Source organism: Daphnia magna, linkage group LG7, assembly GCF_020631705.1.
Source record: "Daphnia magna isolate NIES linkage group LG7, ASM2063170v1.1, whole genome shotgun sequence".
Classification (NCBI taxonomy): domain Eukaryota; kingdom Metazoa; phylum Arthropoda; class Branchiopoda; order Diplostraca; family Daphniidae; genus Daphnia; species Daphnia magna.
Window position 1 is genome coordinate 10025860 of NC_059188.1, and position 21249 is coordinate 10047108.

The 21249-nt window shown below is 40.2% G+C and overlaps 2 protein-coding genes across 7 annotated transcripts; both read right to left on the reverse strand.

The window, feature by feature from the left end:
• Nucleotides 1–2195: 2195 nt before the first annotated feature.
• On the reverse strand, nt 2196–4781 carry LOC116927435 (4-aminobutyrate aminotransferase, mitochondrial). 2 transcript variants are annotated; one of them, XM_045177151.1, is made up of 8 exons: nt 4644–4781; nt 4047–4544; nt 3804–3975; nt 3438–3748; nt 3200–3357; nt 3012–3133; nt 2800–2946; nt 2196–2732 (listed from the first exon to the last, which is right to left on the reverse strand). In XM_045177151.1, the coding sequence occupies exons 2-8, from the start codon at nt 4497–4499 to the stop codon at nt 2605–2607; spliced, it is 1491 nt and encodes a 496-aa protein (XP_045033086.1). In that variant the 5' UTR covers nt 4500–4544; nt 4644–4781; the 3' UTR covers nt 2196–2604. The 2 variants fall into 2 exon arrangements, with proteins under 2 accessions (XP_045033086.1, XP_045033087.1); XM_045177152.1 differs by having other exon boundaries at nt 4047–4541; nt 4644–4776.
• An 86-nt stretch (nt 4782–4867) lies between these two features.
• LOC116927434 (rab11 family-interacting protein 4) lies at nt 4868–18134 on the reverse strand. Of its 5 annotated transcripts, XM_045177147.1 has the most exons (14): nt 17750–18134; nt 14703–14808; nt 11891–11943; nt 10658–10899; nt 10481–10579; nt 10245–10328; nt 9489–9533; nt 8946–9114; nt 8844–8846; nt 7464–7567; nt 6883–7023; nt 6392–6762; nt 6184–6317; nt 4868–6108 (listed from the first exon to the last, which is right to left on the reverse strand). In XM_045177147.1, the coding sequence occupies exons 1-14, from the start codon at nt 17930–17932 to the stop codon at nt 5986–5988; spliced, it is 1857 nt and encodes a 618-aa protein (XP_045033082.1). In that variant the 5' UTR covers nt 17933–18134; the 3' UTR covers nt 4868–5985. The 5 variants fall into 5 exon arrangements, with proteins under 5 accessions (XP_045033082.1, XP_045033083.1, XP_032790351.2 ...); XM_045177148.1 differs by lacking the exon at nt 9489–9533; XM_032934460.2 differs by lacking the exon at nt 8844–8846 and having other exon boundaries at nt 17750–18132.
• Between the last annotated feature and the right edge of the window lie 3115 nt (nt 18135–21249).

Below are 21249 nucleotides of genomic sequence, written 5' to 3' on the forward strand. Positions count from 1 at the left end.
TAAATATGGAAATGAGATTCAATGGAACTGTTCCGATTTGCAATGTTCAAACAAATGTGTTTCAAAAACAAGTTTATATTTTAATCAAAACATGACTGTGAGCTCCAAAAACTTGGAATTTTGTTTCGTGCATTTGCATGTAAGGGTCATCGGTACAAAGTATAGCCTACGTCAAACGAAGACGAGTCACCTCTGAAGTCGTATAACCAGTTTGCTGCCATTTGAATCCTGGAAGAGATTCAAATGTGGTGTTTCCATTTGCTTTTTTAATTAATTGAAGCCACAGCTTAATTTGTTTTTAAAGGAAAAATCCGCTTGTTAATGCCAAACCCTGTTATATTTGCCTTCAAACGAAAGTAGGCTACTCGATAGCACAGTTATAACGCATAGCAACTACTTAGCGTAGGTGCATTCGACATCAACCGTGAAAGATGGGGCCCACTGGAAAGGCAATTTGGCTCTGAACAAAAATGCACAATTCGTTAGGGTGATACCTTAATCATGGCGGTTGATTATAAGAACTTTCGAACAAAACATCTCTGGATGTACTGTAGCTGTAGTTTGATATGGGTTGGATACATTGAATTGGATGGCTATAGTCTATCGAATCGATGTGAGAGCGCTCGAGGCCCAGATTTTCAATAGCAAATATCAGACAATGATATTGCAAATATTTGCCATTCTATGCAATAAATCCTTTCAAATGCGGCATTGAAATTTTGCATGTATGCGTGTATAACCGAAGCCGTGGATCGGTGTCGATGACCATGTTCTCGTTTAACTGGTTTGATGGGTACTCCCCCCCCCCCTCTTATATAGATATGTCGATTTATGCAGATTTTGACGAAAGTGAGAAGGCTATACCCTTCCCACTTTTTCATTTCGGGCAAAATTTTAAATTTTGTTAAAAATACATGATTTCGATTCGTAATAAAACCACAATCATGATACGCAAGTTCTTTTTAACGTGAGGATTAAACAAGAATGCTGGCGCGCCAGCAACAAGATGGTCCCGTTTATTTTCATTTAAAAAACTCAATAATATAGAAAACTATACATGATTTAGATTTAAAATTTAACGAGGATAACAAAAATGCACTTTGTTTTCAAGTAGGACTTCTACTTTTTGAGTAATTACAATTAATAAGGTATTTGCGCTATAACTACTAACGTTGTGTTTTATTGAAAAACGAAAAAGCTAATGGGAAAACTAATATTCCAGCCGGAATCAGCGTTTAATTTTGAGTATAACTTGTGTGTTTTTATTGAATTCTGAGAGATGTCGATTTTTGCAGATTTTGACGAAAATGAGAAGGCTATAGCTTCCCACTTTTTCATTTTTGGCAAAATTTTAGATTTAGTTTAAAAAACATGATTTCGATTCGCAATTAAACCACAATCACGATACGCAAGTTCTTTTTAACGTGAGGAGTAAAGTTTATAAAATAAACGTAGAAAACGTAGCAGGAATGCTGGCGCGCCAGCAACAAGATCGTCCCGTTTATTTTCTTTTTAAAAACTCAATAATATAGAAAACTATTGTGAAGACGTCACTCGTGTTGAAATAAGTAGACGTCGAGGTAATGAAATATATTGATACGGTCAAGTAATGGACTGTCACGAGAGGTGATGTAACGTAGTTGACAGTAAGATCAAGACTAGACTAGGGGAAGGTTGGGAGGCTGTCAAGTAGCCGACGGGCAATCCGTTGTTGCACTGTCGCATAAAGTCATCACACGTCCCCCTACTTTTTGAGTAATTACAATTAAAAAGGTATTTGCGCTATAACTACTAATGTTGTGTTTTATTGAAAAACAAAAAAGCTAATGAGAAAACTAATATTCCAGCCGAAATCAGCGTTTAAGTTTTAGTATACCGTGTGTGTTTTTATTGAATTCTGAGAGATGTCGATTTTTGCAGATTTTGACGAAAATGAGAAGGACAACTTTTCATTTTTGGACAAAATCCAAATTTTGCTTAAAAAACAGGATTTCAATCCAGAATTGATTGCTAATCACGGAAATCAATTTTTTTAGTTACCCTTATAGACTTTTCCAGGCAATCAAACCCACTTTCAGTTCAATAGGTTATGTCCCTTTAGTGGTATTGTTATCACTCAGGACATATGTACTGGCAATCTTGAAGTCAACGGACTCATCACGTATGCGGGATCTGAAAAAGCAGGGCTATTGTGGTAGATCAATTAGCCGCCAAATGTATTGATACTGGGATGATATAAAAAACTGAAAGCAAACAAGAAACGGGTTTATCATACTATCAGTTAAGCATAACGAAATTGAATATAGAATGTGATATTGTAACAATCAGAAGAAACAAGAAAACTATAGATGAGAAAAAGCACACGTCAAAAACGAGAAATTTAAGAGGGAAGAAAACCATTTCATCAATGCACTAAGTGAAGTGGAAGACCTTTGGAATATTGTATTGAAGAAGAATTGAGTTATAGACGACAACACAAAATAAATTTCAAAAGGTTCAAAGAGGAATAAAGTTGAATGAGAGAGAAAAGAATTGAAAACTTTGCACTCGCAAAATGATATTGCACGCCTCTGTTTTTCTCTCCCAATCAATGGCAGCAATTGTTTAGGCAGTTTTGATTTTCTTCAAAACCTTTTCTAACTGATGGAGGAAGATATCGGCGTGATATGGCTGGAACACAAGGGCTGGCCTTATGCGCAGCGATAGATCGCCACATCCACCAGACTGGACACCTTTTAAATTCAAATAAGCATGTTTAGCGTTTTAGTTGAATTAATTAAACATTCGTTGACCAATTACCCTTTTCTTTCAACTTGGCTACAATCTCGTCACGCTTCTCGGCGCTGCTCGAGTCAAAAGCGCAGAACGTCCCGATACCTCGGACGTTTTTCAAATGTTGAGGATAACGTTTCGACATATCCATTAGACCATCCATTAGTTTTTTACCTAGGGAAAGAAGGATTTGTGCTGTTTAACGTATTTAACAACTTTAAAAGACGTTTATGTTTTACCAGACGCTTGAACGATACTTAGCAGATTATCACGCTTGATTACTTCGACGACTTTCTCGAGCAATAAAACTTTGGATGGTTCACCCATCCATGTATTGAAAATTCGATAGCCCTGTTGAGGTCTGAAAAAGGTTACATGAACGGTCTGTAATAAACGGCAAAATGAGATAACGGAATGCAATTTTTACCTGAATTCGGGTAAACTGTAGTATCCTCCAGTGAGCATCTTCTTGCTGAACGTGACGAAATCTGCTGGTTCTGGCAAGTGGAAGTGTTCATGGCACCAGTATTTTCCGCTAGCTCCACCACCTGTCTGAACCTCGTCTATGATGAGTGCTGCGCCATTCTATAGATCAAGAAAAATAAGACCAATTGTGAACGGCCCTATATTTTACTTGATCTATTAAACTTGAAGGACAAAAAAACCTTTTTCGTGATACGTTGCAGTTCCTGGAAAAATTCCGGCGATGCATGGTTATCACCACCTTCGGCTTGAATGGGTTCGATGACAACACCAGCCACAAACTTTCCAGCCTTGTTGTACTTTTCGAATTGCTCTTCAACTTCCGCCAAGCACTTGCGATCTTCAGCTTTATTCTCTTCAACAAAATCTTCAAGTGGATATTTGTAACGCGGGAAACTGGCAATCGGCCAATCCAGAGCGGGAATATCCAGCTTATGAATCGCCTTCGAATGGGTGGTAGAAAGCACGCCGATGGTTCGGCCATGGAAACCACCTGTGCACAACCGAATCATTAACAGGGAAATAAGGAAATTAAAAGTCAAACTGACCCTTAAACGACATTATGGTAAAGGGCGTTGAGCCAGGTCCGACGTTCATCATGCAACTATTGTTTTCTTCTTCGGTAATAGGTGCTCCACCACGTTGTTTGTTTCGATACCACATGAACGCGGCTTTGAATGCGTTTTCATTCGAGCAAGACCCACAAGCCATTGTTGTTACCTAATATTTAAAAAATAATAATAATAAACTTTGGTTCACGTATTTGTAAGAAAACCAATATCCAATCCAACCTGAGTATGTCCTTTAGGAGCAACTGCCATCAGACTACTTGTTAGCTTTTGTGGCCAGCCTTGTCCTGGAAACAGACCTAGCGATGGCCTATTGATGAAAGTTCTTTGATTGTCTGGATCTTGTAAAACTTTGAGCAGATCAGGATGATTGTAGCCCAGTGGCAGGGAAGATATTTGGGTGTAAACATCCAACAAAACATTGCCATCAACATCAACAATGTAATTTCCAATGCTCTTGTTGTAATCAGTAAAATAGATGACTGTGTTGGAAAATTGGATATTATTCAATTCACTGATCATCTCTTTGGATTTTGGGCCTGGAATAGGTGTTTTGACGCTTGGGCCAGAAGGCTCCCCGAGTATAAGGTTTGACAGACACTTCACATTCTGTGGGAGCTGCTGCCTGAAAAGACTAGATTTAATGGTAAATGTGTTTAACCTGCTGAGTGCCATTATGACTGTAACTGAAGTAGTCTGGATAGTATGTGAAGACTGCTGCTGCAACCAAAACAAGACAATCAATACAGATAAGATGGTGGTATAATGGTAAACAAGCCACGTCGCTATGCAGGGCTTCCGAACGTCAAAAGTCAATACCTTTGCTATATTTTTATCCTATATTTGAACAACGGCAACAGTCTGAGCTGTTCCGTGCGTAGTAACAGGCCTCTGAATTCGGGCTGATGGTCTGATGCAGATACACGACCAATCAATAACATTGGCGTTTCCCTCTAGTGCCAGCACGTTGCATCTCATTCCCAACGGCGCCAATATTTGAGATTCCGAGACAGAGCAATCAGAAAAACAAGGAAAAGCCTGGATCAAACCTCTGTTTCTGTTTTATTCATCAACGAACGAAGAAATCCGACTTTTGTATACACGTGATGGGAAAAAAAGAATACATTGTGAAAAGAATTAAAGACAGCAGACATGACTACGCAATAAGTTTTCAGAATTGTTTCTTTTTTAATTTTAAACGCATAGAATTAACAGTCCAAGTACCGTATTCGTTTTCACTTTTTTGTTTGTTTAAAGATCATAAAAACAGAATTAGAAGAAGTAGGACGACAGATAGGCTAAAGCAAACACAATTTCATCTAACAGACGTAGTGAAAGGGAGAGTTGCCCGTTGTCTTGTTAAAGGATGGTACTGATATTACAAAGAAAAAGTGGAAAACAATTAAGTGATGAGAAAGATTGCTCAAACATAAGCGCGGTAGACACGCAGAGTAACATGCAGGTGGCCAACGCTACACCCATATTTTTACTTGTTTCAATCTCCCCCAGTTCGTCCATGAAAGTAAAGATATATCACAGTTTCCCACAAGGCCAGACAGTGGTTATTACTAATTGTTTTGTTGATTTTTTTTCTTTTCTAACGACATTTTCGTTCGTCTGCTGTTTCACAGTAACACATCAGTCAGGGCCAAAAACAGAAAAAAAAAAAAAAAAAACTTAATCTAATTATCTTCATCATAACTGTTCTACTTTTCTAAATTGTCAGGCATGCAAACAATCACACAAACGTACATTACAAAAAGAAGAAAAGGGCTGAACTAAGTTTGGAGGGAGACCAAACACAAGTGATGGATTCTTTCCTCTTTCAAAGATTGGTTTGTTTATATTACTCGACGGACACAGTGGTGGGGTGGGGTGGGACACGTTCTCTATTTACAAAATGGGGCATGGGATCTACGTTAAGAATTTTGTTTCCCGTATACAGTCCTTTGCTTCTTTTTTTTTCTCCCTTAATAATAATGTCAAATTTTAGTCTGCATATAAAGTTAATAATTTTTTTTTCTTCGTTTCATGGCTTATTGGCGTCTTTATCGATTTCTTTCTTTTACTTTGTTTGTTTGGTTCTTTGTTTTTTGTTTTTTTTCCAAGGCATTGAAAGGAATGTGGTGGATGGATGTAGATCTTGGATTGTTTTTCTAAATCACTGCGGGGGTTTCCGTTCGAGGAGAGACGGCTGATTTTCGACGATCGTCAACAGGATGCCTTCGATGTAAGAGCGCAGCTGGGCGTTAACATCCTGCTGCTCGCGCAAAGCCGTCCGTATCTATGGAATTATTGCCGCAAAATAAAAATGAAAAATAAAAACAAGACATACGACTAGAAACTACATTTGACTTACATCATCTTGGCTCATGACTTCGAATTCAGCGGCCAGGCTGTTGCAAGTTAAATGTTCACTCAGCAACGTGCGGCCTTCTTCGAGGCCGCGCGAGAAGAGTTGGGCCTGAAGTTCGTCGTTCGCTTCGCGAAGACCTAACGAAGTGAACGAGAAAAGCCAGTTAAGAAAATCCAACAACAAAAACGAACTGTTTATTCCACATCCATACTGCTGTTCTGCTGTTTAAGCGCTTTGATTTCGTTCTCCATTTCGCGGACACGGGCGGCGCTGGGCGTCACTTCGCCACTGTCGTTGTAGTGCTGGTTGTGTTGTTGAGTAGCGCGAAGCAAGTCGACCTCACGCGAGAGCTCGGCCGCCAGTTGCTTACCAGAGGCGCTCTCAACGGCCCATTGCTCGCGCTCGCGTTTCACAAGATCGCTCATTCGTCGAAGTTCTTCCTGACCCTCCAGAAGGCTCGTTTCCGCTTCGTAAAGCCTCTGCTGTAGAGCCGAACGCTCACCACGGAGCCGTTCCGTCTGCCCGCGCAGCCTGGCGCACTCTTCCCGAGTCAGCTCCACTTCTCTTTCGGCCGCTTGCAATCTGATAAGAAAAGAACAAACAAATGATAAGTATTACAGAGAAAAATGAAGCCAAGTAAAAAGAAAGAAGGAAAACAACAACAAAAAAATAAAACGTTTTCCAAAATGTAAGGAGACTTACTTGATGGTGCAGTTCTCGATTTCTAGCTGTTTCTCACGCTCAACTCTCACAATCAGCTCCTTGTTCCGTCGCTGTTCTTCGCTTAGCTGCTGGGTGGCTCGTAGTTCCACGTCGCGCAGGCTCTCTTCCAGCATCTGCAACCTGCAATTTTCGAAACGAAATCAAATAAAACTTTTAAATGACGACCATAACGTGAGTCATTGGTCCTCTATTGTACTAGGCAAAACAAACCTAAGTGTATAGTTTGGTGTCGAGCGCAGCCAATAAAAGCCCAACGACTCGTAACTTAATAAAACCATCCCACACTCTTTCTGCTCCCATCACCCCCCCCCCCTTCCCCTCCAAAAAAAAACCAATATTTATTTATATTTTCTTTCTTTTTCTGCCATGTACATAGCCGCGTGTGAGCTGGCTGCAAAACCGAGGGTATAAGAAGGAAAAAGGAAAAAAAAATAAAAATAAAAAAGAAGTGTATAGGAGACATTGGACCGGAAACCAGCGGTTGAGTTGTGGTTGATTGCTAGCGGACTATGGTGAAAGAAAGAAACAAAAAAAAAAATGTTGATACAAACTGAAAATACCTAGCGGTAAGGGCGGCGTTCTCCTGCTTGCTGCGGCTGTACCGGTCATCGCTGCTGAACTGCGTGTCTGCCAGGGCTGTAATTTGTTGCTGCAGAATTTGAACCTATCGAAATGAAAAAACAAGAGCGAAACGCGGCCTTTTAGAAAACAGAACCAAAACGTGAAATGCAACCTCATCAGACATAAAAATAGATACAAAACAAGAAAATGATAAGAATGAAATCTTTCTATCCGCTACGGAAATTCACTTTGTTAACGAGCGTGTGGTATTCGGATTTGAAAAAGTGGACGACACTTGTGTTTCCGTGGAGCTGCTGCTGCAGGCCGGCCTGACTGAACGTGAACTGACCCTCCCACAGGTCGTATTCAAGTTCAGCTCCGCCGAGTGACCGAACAGTTGCAATACTGCTGCAATCGAGGCTGGTGCTATTCATCGCCTTTCAACTCCAACGATGAAGACACACACACACAAACGGAGGCCGTTTTCTCTTTCGTTTCGATTCAAATGCCCTACTTTTTCTCTTTCTTTTTCTTTTACACACTTGTGTGTCCTAGACGTCAATACACGACACGTTGACAATAAACAAACTGAACCGGATCGATGGATAGATCGTGCACGACTGCTAGTACTTGGCGACGAACAAAAAACAAAGTGACTAACAGAAACGTGGAGGAGCTGCTGGAAGGGCGTAGCCGATGTGGCGGCTCGACAGCGGCTGGCGCGCCGTGTGTGGGAGAATTGTACACAACCCGATCACGCTCAAACTAAAGCGGTCATCCTTTTTTTTTCTTCTTCTAACAAATCCAACATCAAACACTAACGGCAGAATACAAGGGTTACTATTACTACACGTTCTCGTTTTACTCTACTTGTTTTTTTTTCTTCTTCTTCCTCCCTCAGCCCCCCCAAGCGCTGAGTTTTTTTGGAGGAAGACCTAAAAGAAAAAAAACAAGTTCGTACATAAATCTTTCGTTTCTGCGGAAGAAAGCGGCAATAAAGGGGGAATTACGGAGCGTATCGCATCGGAGACGCACACGTAAGTAATACAAATAGAAAAAGGGAAAAACAAAATCTCTCGTACGGTTAAGAGTAAACAGAGAGAGGGACGGCCATTGTTGGCGGATGAGTGTGTCTCTTACCCGAGGGAAATTTCGATAGCACAAGAATAATGGAATAGTAAAGAAAAGAGAAAACGTTTTCGGTCAAAAACTAAGGACGGAACAACAGAGCGACCACTTCCTCTTCACAATGGGAAAAAAAAACAACAAAAAATGGGATCTTCCGATTTTGGAAACGAATAGCATCAAAAGCCTCAAGGTCCCATTCGTCCTCCCCCCCAATGAGATTTTCCCTTTCAAAGCCGACTGCATTTTCTCACCCGCTGGTGGTTGTTGCATTACGTCAAACATAAAAAGAAAGAAACAAGTTACATCGCCTGTACTTAAATAATCAAAATAAATCAATCAAATGTTGACTTTACCTTATGGCCAAGATCGACGACGTCGTCTTCAAGCGAAGCATCCGAACAAAAGTCTTCGTTGTCTCCGCCGTTCGAGTTGCGGCTGGACGCGTTGTTGACGTTCTTGCTGTACAATTGACTTGCCAGGGCGTTGGAACCGGCTGCTAGACCAACACCTCGTTTACTGGGACTGTTGTTTTCATTTCAAATAAAACAAACAAACAAAACAAAAAAGGGAAAATAAAAATGTTTTTTTTTTTTAAACCAACACATGTGTGTGAAAACACGCATCTCTTATTATTTTTTTCTCTTCTTCCAAAAGAAAATGGCCAATTTTTCTCAAGTCGCAAATTTTCATGAGAATTTAAAAAAACAAACGTAACGAGGAATTAAAAAAAAAATTGTAAGAAAATCTTTGGGAATAATTAAAAAAAATACGTGGAAAGCTAGCCCACTCCCAAGAAAAAATTTGCAAGCGTGACGTGCTTAAACGAAAAGCCAACAAACAAGAAAACGAGCGGAAAAATAAGAGGGGGACAACAACAAAATGAAAAAAAAACTTACAGGCGTAGAGATCCGTAGCGTCGACCGAAAGCGCCATCGCCATGACTGCCGTACATAACATAACATAACATAACATAACATGCTGAGGTGTTTTCGATATAGAATCATACACAAAAAAAAAAGGTATGGATGCAAACAACCAGAACAACTTCTATGAACGCTAAAAAAGAAAAGCAACAACAAATTCCGCCCCGAAAAAAAAAAAAGAAAAATATACAACAACAACAAAATCGTGCAGGAAATATCAAACAAATGACGATTCGATTTCTATACTAACTCTTTCAAACTGTTTTTTTTTCCTCAGTCCGGAACAGCAATAAAAAATAAAAAAAACTATGCGGAAGAAGGAAAAAAGAAAGAAAAGTAAACACGACAAGGCCCGACAGACAACGATGAGCAGCGCCGTGTGTTGTTGTGTCTACATCGACGACTGAACGTTCAATGCGATTACACGTTACAATCGACTTTCTACCTCTTCTCTTGTCTGTCTTGCCCGTCTTTTATCTTCCGGATACAAAAGAAAAGAAAGAAAGCCCTATAAGTATATAGTAGAACTGGAGATAAGTGCAGAATGTTGAACTTGCGACCAATGAAAAATGCACGATACCACCGTGACCGCAGAGAATCATTTCAGACAGAAGGTGGAAGATAACAACGAGCCACCGAAAAGACGGACGTTAACGATAGATATTTCCGTCTTCTTCTAAAAGTAAAAAAAAAAAAGAAAAGAAAAATGGAACACGTGAATTGACGTACCTGTTGTAATCGGATCGCCGCAAACTATTGCGCAGCATTCCATTCATCCAGTTGGCTCGATTGCCAATCAACTGAGGTACTGGACTGCAAAAAGCACCAAGCCCCCGTGAAATAAAAATGGCGTGGAGAAGACGAAAAAAAAATAGACAAGAAAAACACGGTTAGAAAACGAATGTCCGTTCCGATGCGCTGCTTCTCATTCACAACTAAACAGAAAACGCGTCTCGAAAACTGACTTGGCATCTGCGTCGCTAGGCGTCCCGTTCTCAATGGAATGATCCGCCTCCCCATAGCCTTCGAAGCTGATTTCTCTCTCCGACATGCTGGAACAGCCACTGCATCGTCAAACAAGAAAAACGGATGAGAAAGCTGCTGGACCGAATTCGTTCCCAATCGGACACGCGAGTGCATACCTGACGCTTCCCGCCGTCGGCGCAGAATCGGTCGGACTGCTGCTTTTGCTGTAACCGGAATCCACTTCGTCGGATGAAGAATTGCGTCGCTTGCCGGCCACACTTCCGTCGACCGAGGTCAGCAGGATGTCTTCGTCGTTCACAATCAGATGAGCCGCTTCTGCCGCTGTGGAATGGTCGCCTGCGTCCGTCGCCAATGGCATGGTCAATTCGCTCCAATCGATCAGCGTCCGGCTCCGTTTCTAATGGGCGTAGTAAGAAGAAACAAAACAAACAACAACAGGTCATCAAATTCTGGAGCTCCGCACTCGCGTCACGCTCGGATTTCAAGAGAAACATATTTCTCCTCCTTTCCACCATTCGTCTTACTCGATTTCCGTTCCCCTCCACCTACCCCGGCAACACACAAATCGCAGCAGATGCTGCACTTGTGCTCTCCACCACTGCAACCGATATCGAACTAAGCCGTTTAAAAATAAAAAAAAAGGGGGGTGAACTAAAAAAAAAAAAGAAAAATCTAACCCTAAAAACTTCAACACTGCTGCTGCCTCTCCACCCACTCATTAAATCCACACGCGCGCTGGGCCACTTCACAACCCATCTCCCAAACTCTGCTGTTTACACTATCGGGTGTGAATGGATGTACAAGGAAAAAGAAAATAATCTTGGCCGCAATCCCAAACCGAGAAAAAAAATACGAGTCTATCGAACTCGGTCGTTTGTGTTTTCACACAGATAAAGGATGGAGTGAAGAGAGTCTCAGATGTTGGCCGCAGGAAGGAAAAAATAATCATAAATGGAACTTGGCCAAACACGGAAGACGATAAAAAAAAAAAGAAAAAAGAAAGGGGAGGGGGTTCTTTCTCTAATGGACGAGATGAAAGGAGGCTGCAAAAGCGGAAGAAAAGTAGAAACGATGACAATGTCCTGTCTCTTTTTGCCGTGTGAATCAATTGTTCCCATTTTTCTATTTCCGGTTCTTCCCTCTCTCTTCCCAACAAAGGAAGGGAATGGATTGAATGTAACGACATGCATCCATCGAGTTTAGGCAGATTTCGCTGTACGTTGGGCTGCCATACTCTGTAATGGCGTAATTGGCGGTGATTGATGTTGATGGCGATTCAATTGGTAAAAACGATGGACGAATTAACTGAATGTGATACGTTCCTCTTGGTACCAGAAGAAAATGTTAAACAATACGATAACACGATTACATGTTTAAAAAAGAAATACCGTTGGAGATGAGGAGGAGGTAAATGATGTCAGGTCTCGTGAGGTTGCGCCTTCTATTGGAAAAAGAAAAGAAAAAGATCGGAGTTACCAAGGGTGGATAATAAACAATAGAAACTGGAATGTCAGGAATGGGGCGGATAAAAAAAAGAAAAACACCCACGTCCATGCGCGTAACATCATATAGTAACATGGAGGCTAGTGACTATTTCCTGTCATTTAAAAAAAAAAAAAGGAAAGGAAAGTAAAACTGATCACCCCAGGGCAGCTAGCATGACGCCACCCCATGCATGCCATCAGCTTTTTTTATTTTCTATTGTTTATTGTTTCTTATTGGACTTTTTCTCCCTTCAAGAAACGTGTTATGTTTCCAATTTCTTTGCGTACAACTTCGTTCTCCCCTTCTACGTAACAGACTCCCACGTCTCGTCAACCTGTCATCCAGATGTGGGGTGGGTGAATACAGGTTCATGTGATGGCCATTCGCAGCAATTCCAAACATTTTAAATAAAACTTCAAGAGTAACCTTCTCCCAGAAACCCATCATGTTGCGAAATCTATAATACATAAAAGCTGGCCATGAGCACGAGGGAAGAATACTGACGAGTCAGGTGTTGATAATGGCCTGTAACAAAGCCCGTCTCAAATTCTTAAAAGAAAAGTTGCAACTGTGAGTGCAGCAACAGCTGCGAGTTGCACCATGAACACAGAGGACACAGGTGGCACATGCTGATGACAAATGGTATCCACCTAGCGATGGCACCGACGTTTCGACGACATCAGAATTTCTAGTACCCCAGATTTAGCTCGCATTCCAACGTACAGGTGAATTGAGGGGGAAGGGTACGACCTGGATCAAAGCCTTATTTTCCCATCCCCTATCAACACTCAACAACCACAATCTTGAATACGAACCTGATCGTGTATTTTCCCAGGGTAATTTCTAGAGGCACTAGTAGCAAACTTGATGCGATTTTTTCTTGTTTCTTTTCTTTTTTTGGGAAAATACAAAAGTAAAGTGTATATAAAAAAAAAAAAACGGGTATCTTGTCTGGGGGGAAAACGCAGGCACAACCAAACACCTTTGAAGTTTCAACCACACAAGTCCCTCGAACTTCCCTTCTCCTCTGCCTTTTGTGTCACACTGAAGGTTATACTAAACAGCATCTACGAGGTGACGTCACGAGAATTGCTTCTTTTCTCTTTTTCTCACCATTTATCATCATCGTTTCTCTCTCTCTCTCTCTCTCTTTCTCTACTGCAAAAAACGTTCGGGAGTGTGTAAGACGTAAACGCTGAGGGACACAAAACAGTGAAAAGCTGTTAGGCCTTGGTCCGTAAAGATTCAAGTGTACAATAGCAGAAGCAACTCAAAAAATCTAATTGTGTCAACGTTTTTGTTCCATCTCACTTCTTTTTCTTTGTTTCTAATTCGTTTAGAATGACTGGAAATAATGAGCATAATTGATGGTCTGTAGATCTTTCTTTGTTTGGCTGTTTATGCAATCATCCCAGGATGAAACTTGCAGTCACAATACGAGAAAATATGAGACTAGACCCATGGTGTCTTTCAATCTGCACGATCCATCAACCCTATACTTTTGTGTTTCGTGATACACATCCATGTACATTTCGGGATCGTGGTTATCTGACGCTTGAACAGCACAGCAGGATATCGCATGGCTGGCCGTGTTTATCTCTACAAATATTTGGATGAGCTGATTGAAATGCGTCATAATGTAAACATATCGTCTTCCCTTGGCCTATCTGGATGACCTCCTCCCCGGCGTGACGGATCGTGACTGACTTTAGAGTCACGATTCGTGTAATATACATAATCACACGGTCATTTCCAACAAAATTTCATTCTTGACGAAAAACATGTCTTGACTTTAGCAATAATGTCTAATCGTATACAATTTAAAACCAGTGCCTGATTAACAGGACAGATACGGATATCCCTTCTCTCGTTGGCTTTACTAACTTTGACATTTAGACTAAAGGGCACGCCATTTTTTTTCGTGAACTCTTTTCAGGTGGTAATCTCGTTAGACTAACGGAAGTTTCCACGTACACAGAGTAAACACGCGTTTTCATTTTGCCTGATACACTTTTGGCTTGTGTGTACGTAGCCTAATACGCAGTACTGTGCATAATATAGCGGTTCTTTTTTCCTTTTGACAATAAGGCTTTAGAATTGTGTTTGCAGTGTACGCAGTTGCTTCCATCTCACGTGGAACATTCCATTTCAACGTGCACCGTGAGGTGACGTGCATCCCATTGTTCATTTCTTGTCGTAAAACTGACTGTCTCCGAGAGTTTGTAATGCCAGTACAGCAGTACTCACGACATCACTGGTGGGATTTCTTTCGTTCCGCCATTCTGTTTTTCACGTTGTTTTTTTCAAAAGAAAAAAACCAACAAAATCTTCAAGAAAAAATGTCTTTCCTTCTGTCGTCGTTTCGTTTTTGAGTTATTTTCGTTTTTTTCTTTCGCTTTGTTTTTGTTTTGAATTGAGATCGTTTAGCATTTGGATACCACAGAATGTTTAACAGTTTAACAGACGTCGTCTGAATGTACCGCTTGATGAATTTCTTTGGTTTTTACTGGGCTTGTTAAATAGAATTCTTTTGCTGTTTCGTCAATGAATTCCCTCGATTAGCATTGCGGTTCGACCGCTTTGCATTTTGGGGCTCATTTGCTTTGTTTTTGGAGGTTTTGGAATTGTGACAGGAGGAAATCGAAACGAAGAAGAAGTGGTGTGGTAGATTATTGTTTTGTTTCTTTGCGGCAGTTCACGTGCTTATCTTTTTACCTGTAGGTGATTGCTGGATGATGGATCCGACGCCTCTGCAGAATTCATCAAATGTCAGCGTCCCATCACCAAGCGGATCTAGGGAGCGCAGAGCATCCGCCAAGTCCTGCCAGTTGAAAGAAACAAAAGATTAAAGCATTTGTGATCGTTTGTAATTGCCACCCACCGAAAAGAAAGAAAATGTACATAAATGATTGCGATTGTGGGCGAGAGAATCAACGGAGAGTCGTTGGACCGCAAAGTTAATCTCTATGAATGAATAGCTATAGCAAATTAGAACTATAACCATCATCCAGCAGACTCGTTTCACAAAGCATCTGCTGCATAGCGCGCACCAACGAGTTCTGCTCTCATAAATAATTTCTACATTTTTTTGTTTGTTTTTTTTTTTTTTGACTTTAATTCTTACCGGCTATCCTGAATTGAGGTGGGAAGGTCGCGGAGCCGATGACGACGCCTATTTGTTTCTCTTATATGGAACAAGGAGAGGGAAACTTATATTATAGTGCACTATTATTGTAATTCTACAAACTATTTCTTTTTTCTTTTTTCCTGAGTTGTCCTTTTCGCACGATTTTCGCTACGCTCCGTTGCTCTTTAGTTCAGTAACAAAATAGGATAAATGCATTACTATTATTTAATTCCAAATCGAGTAAAAACAAAAAAAAAAAAAAATTGGCCCAGAAACCGGGTCGGCCGCTGTAGATAGAATGTCAATTCAATTATAGCGATCGATAATTGGGTGTCAAATACATATCAATACCGTTTCATTAATTGAACGAAACATACCAAAATTCAGTATACTGTTTTTTTTTGCGGTTATATCGTCACACAGGTAAAGATGTGTCTACTAGTCAAAGCATCGATCGTTAAAAAAACCCAAACAGAAAACGAGGAAAAAGTGTATACAGAAATAAAATGTATGCAATAGTTTTTTTGTTTTTTTTTTGTTAAAAGGACGTCTAACGTCTCATCAAACGAAAAGCCATGCAAAAACTACCGTATAGTATCATGTGAACATATATAGTAGGCCTAACACGTAGAATAGGAGTGTTGGTGGTGTGAAAGCGCCGTCTTGCATCTTTTTTAGACGGAATATTATAGGTTCTTTTTATTTTACTTCATTTTTTTTATATCTCTATGCGTAACTGAGTGAAACTGGGCCAACGGCATCCTATACTGGGCTTCTGGCTGCTACTGACGATGACGGGCACTGCATACATATACAACTGCTATAACCGCAAAATGAACGCGTAAGAGAGAGAGAAGAGAAGAGAAGAGAGAGAGAGACCGCGGAATTCAAGAAAAACGAGGGAAAAAAGATCGTAAAACTAAAATGGAATGAGATAAAAAAAAATGAGAGAGAGAAAAAGGCAAAAACGAAATAGCATTTTGCTTGTTTGTTGTTATATGTACTGTGGTAAACATAGAGCATAGTGTTCGTCGTTCGTCTGTGTTCACGGGACCGTTTTCTCTCCATTCTTCGATGGCTGTTTTGACGCGAATGGTCGTGTGTAATCAACGAACCAAAATGAAGAGGAGAGAGAGCTGCTGCGAGGCGATGAGAGAGCAATAAAAAAATGAAAAAAAACAAAAAAAACCAAAGAAGAAATTGGAGAGTCCGAAAGAAACATATTGTGGTTAAACTCTTCTTTTGCGACTATTCGTTTCTCTTCTTTTGCGAATTTTGTTCAACGTCAGCCGTTACGTACAAATTGATTATAACAGCCTTTATGGTTTTGGTGACTGCTGCACAGTTTCTCTCGTTATTTATACTTTTTTTCTGAATGTTACACGCATTATGCAACATGGCCAATGAATAAATTATAGGTGAATCTCTTTTTAGAGCTGTTTCGTTGATGCATTTCTATTTGTTTAAAGTTTGTTGACACTCGCCATCTTCCGGGTTATTCGGCTTCCATTGTGTGTAGGAAAACAATAGAATTAAAGGGCATTGACGGGAATTCTTGAGGGTGATGGCCTATAAGGCTAGGGAGATGTATTGTTATAACGACAGTGTGACGGACAAGCCGAGGCGTCGTGGAAAGTGGAACGTCGGCAAACAAAAACAAAATGAAAATAAAGAACAATATAATCAAGCCAATTCCGTACTGACACACTGAGAAATATAACGAAAAAAAAAACCAAAAGGATTTCTTTTATTATATTTCTCGTCTGGTTCATTCAGTTCCAGTTATTGCGGATAAGGACGACCGCACACATATTCACATGACACTGCCCTAGCCCGCGTGAACAACAATTTTTTTTTTTGTAGGTTAGTCGGAGCATCACGTCAACTCTGTGTGTGTGTGTGTGTGTGGGGGGTAGACTGGGTGGCAAAAAAAAAGGGAAGTTCATGATAATGATGATAACCGGGAAAAATTTGGAAAAAGAAAAGGAGGAGCTTTGACGACCTCACGTCACCTTTACAGATGACAGATCACGTATAATACTAATGCAAGGCAATAGAGACAGCACGGCATGTACTGTACGTTAATTCAATGAACGAAATTATTTTTTTCCATTGAAATTTTGGATAGAATATTTTTTTTTTTTTGCACAGGCAACGCCACAAGGCGTTTCCACAATTTCCGGCCTTTTCTTATTTTTTTTGTTTCCCAAACAATTTACAACAAATATATTTATCCAAATAGGATATGAGCTTTGATTATTTCATGATTATTAGTTGTAATTCTTTTTTTTTTGTTGCTTTATATGGTATACGTATGAAAAGCACTTAAAACATACTAGCATACTATATACAGCGGCCGGAACCGCAATAAAAACAACCTTGAGTGCACATCATCATGACATTGACGGTCATAAAAAAAAATGTTGATCTCATCCTTTTCTTTTTTCCATTTTCGCAAGAAGAAAATAAAATCCTATCCCTTACTTAAAAACAATTTAATCGCTTGGAGCTATATTAGACAAGAGAAAGAAACTCGGGAGCTATGGGCCAAATGACTTCCGCCCCATTACCATGTACGAAAATGTCCTTATGTAAAATGAAATAGTAATTTAATAAAAATTAAAAAAAAATGAACCTTAGTATGCTGTCCGAGATAGGACTGTCCGAGTTCGAGTAGATCATCAATGGAGATGTGACCTCTGCGTTGAACGTCGCACATTTGAAAGACGCGCCTAAGTAATTGTTGATGAACCATATCGACGTCGCTGTTCTTGTGATTATTGAGCTGATGCTGGCGGTCGCACAGCTGAGCCTCCATGGCGGAGAATATCCAATCGAAAAACAAAACAAAAAAGACGCACACACACACACAAACACACGATTTTAATAATCCTATTGGCTAGATTGAGTATTTAAAAACAAAAACACGCAATTTTTGAGAAAGAAGAGCGCACGTGCTGAGCTTTAAAAAACGAATCAGCTCTCACTGTTTTCGTATGTCTTACTCGCAGCCCGTCGGCTGTAACACTGATCGACTCGCTTGGCTTTTCACCAGAGGCAGGCGCGGACGTATGTACACACCGGGCTGTATAGGCTCCGAAACTCGACCGCATACACACACCGTGACGTTTTTTTTTTGCCTAGCCATGTGTGTGTGTGTGTGTGTGAGCTGCGCGATAGTGACGACAGAGTTGTGACACACAGGCAAACGGCTGTTGAAACGATCTGCACGAGAAAAGGAACGTTCTTTTTCTTCTTTTCCAATTCAGTTGATTGGTTTTTACATTGACATGAAGAAGGAGGAAAACCTTTGGTTAATGTAACCGTGCAACAGACTGAAAACACGAGAAAAATCGAAAGTTTCTCTTCAAGCGCACATTCGCTTTTTATTTTGGATTCCGCAATAACTGCGGAATGTTCCGCTATCGTGATGTGGGATGCTGGAACGGGTTGAAAGTCGTCATACAGCACCTACATTATTTACACACACACACGCACGCACGCACACAATGCTGGGTGTATAGTAAGTACATAGGACGCAGCAAGAGAGAAAGTCCTACAACAAGTAAAAAAACTTATATACGGAACTGTGCAAGAAGTGTTTTTTCTTATTTTGTTAACTTCAATCTTCACTTGTTTGTCATTGCGTGTCCGGATATACCAGTTTTCCTTTTTTTTTTTAAATTTTTTCCTCCATTTATTTTTCAAAGCCGGTACATGGTACATCGTTTAACGGTATCGTTTTCCTCGCGTTAAATGGAAGTTTAATTGAGTCGAACACGGTGCAACGTTTGCGCGTCGAAATGAAACGACGCCACTCGGCGCGTCGCTCCGTCAAAGTTAATAATCGCACGCCGGAAATCTAGAAGTGGCAAGTTTCCAAATTAGCAGCGCAATGGAAATCCGATCCGTCGTAATCTGCTGCTCATTTCACGCGCGTGTGTGTGTGTAGAACGAAGCGAAGGAAAACTCAAGCCAAGCCATCGCTGCGCTGTGTTATACAAAACACAAAGAATAGCACAATCCGGGCCTAATTACAAATCATTGTGAAATGCGAACCGGTGAGAATGGAACGGTAACTTAACGAGGGACGACATGTTTCAAAAATGGGGATTTTCTTTAACATGTTTAAAATTAGATGGAAATTGAATGCGTGCGGCAAAAGCCTCGCGTTGCCAACTAAAAGCCACCGGACCGTCAAAACGACCAGGTAAATATGAATGGAGCACACACACACAGACCAAGTTTTTTTGTTTTTGTTTTTTTAACGTATATAGCGGTTCTGGCCCATTGGTTATTTAGAAAGAACCCCACCAAAATATTTATTTAAAAAAAAAAAAATGCTTTTTGGATTAGAAAAGAAAGCATTTATCTTTATTACAGTTAAAGGCTTTTGTATTTATTTGATACTATTAACCCGTATTTTTCTTGTTTTTTTCTCTGATTCTCGTGGACTCTTTAACGGGGCCTCCGCCCACGCAAAACGGTACTTAAAAAGGGAAAATAGTCTTGACACTAACGTGTTATACGTTTTATTTCTTAACGTTCATTTTTGGAATGCTATATATAGCAGCTTTACGACCTCGATGAGTGCTATTGTCTAATCATCTTAAACTGCTGTTTGAAGGCTTCGTCATCGATCCCAATGTTCTTAATGGACCTTTTTTTTTCTTTTTCGATGGCATATATAGACATCAAAAGAAACTGGAACACAAAGTTTACGCAAAAATCAGCAAAGTCTATATATACAGCCTTCTTTTGATTATAGTTATATAGTATACCACCGCGCATAAATTACGGAATCAAAATATTCCGAACGCGTTTCGATAACTCCACCCACTTCGTGACGTCGGAATCTACATGTTTTTGAATGGATTCCAAGGTTTAAAAATTTGCGGTTTAGATATCTATTGACGTATAATTGGGCTTTTCGGGATAAACCCATGTTTTGACACGTTTTAAGCCCGTCCTTCATTGAAAAAAATCAAACTGTGCTGTAGCCATCAACAGGGGCAAAGTTATTAGACGCAGTATTTGCTATAACAATCTCGCGAAAGTGAAAATTGACGGAGCTCCGCATTTTGAAAAAGCGCCCAAGGGTAGAGGTTTGATTTGCTATAGAGTTTCTAATTTCAGAATGAGCTGCGACGTGCTCTCCGACGTCAATATCCCAGTGGATCAATAGGGCAACATTAAGCTTTTTATACGAGAAGATCGATTCTGAAGTATCCTTATTATATCTCTCTCTTTCTCGACGTCATTCTATCAAAGCCACGTATGCAAACGTTTTTATGCATGATTACTAGTATATGTACATGTCTATATATACCAAGAATTAGAGAGAAAACACGTTCTAGAAGAAAGAGATGAGTTTCTCTTTTCTTTAAATTTCTGAGTTGCCCATCTTCGTGTGTAGGTTAGCAGTTGATTTGACACGGGTGTACTCACTTGCCAACAGTGTATAGCCTATACCAGGTCAGCCATATTTGAAAAGGAGAATATAGAAATCTTTTCTTTCCTTCCAAGACAATAATTGCGAGATAGCGTTTTTGAAAACGATTGAAGCGCATCCGCAAAACCGATTTTCGCTCGTTTATCTTTAAAAATAAGAATTCCCCGCTGAGATGGGAGAACCCCGTTGTTCAGCGAAATCGTTCGACGTTCCATTTCGCGGTATGGTTTTTAAGATAACAATTTCAAAGTGGCAACAGCAGAAGAGTTGCGCAAAATTCTCATATTTGGGTGTTCTTTATTTGACGATGCCAGTCGTCCAGTTTACGTGAAATTCGGCCAACGCCTTCAAGAAAGTGAAAGAAAAACAAACATTTGGTTTAAGGATTGAAGGCTACACCTTTTTAGAAAGTGTTGTTCAATGAATTAGTGGAACGCCAGTATGGCCAACTTATCGATTGGAACGCTAACCAATTAATTAAGAGGCACGTGTACAAGAAAGAAACAAAAAAACAGAAATCAACCTCGACCGTGTGCGAAGCAAGATGTTTGATGTCAAACTATCATATATACATCGGTGAATAGACCAAGTTCGTATACACATATATACAATGTACACACAACTTCGTTTCGCTTCTCTGAATTATTACGCAGAGATATGGAAGACCGAAGGCTCGTCCCTGT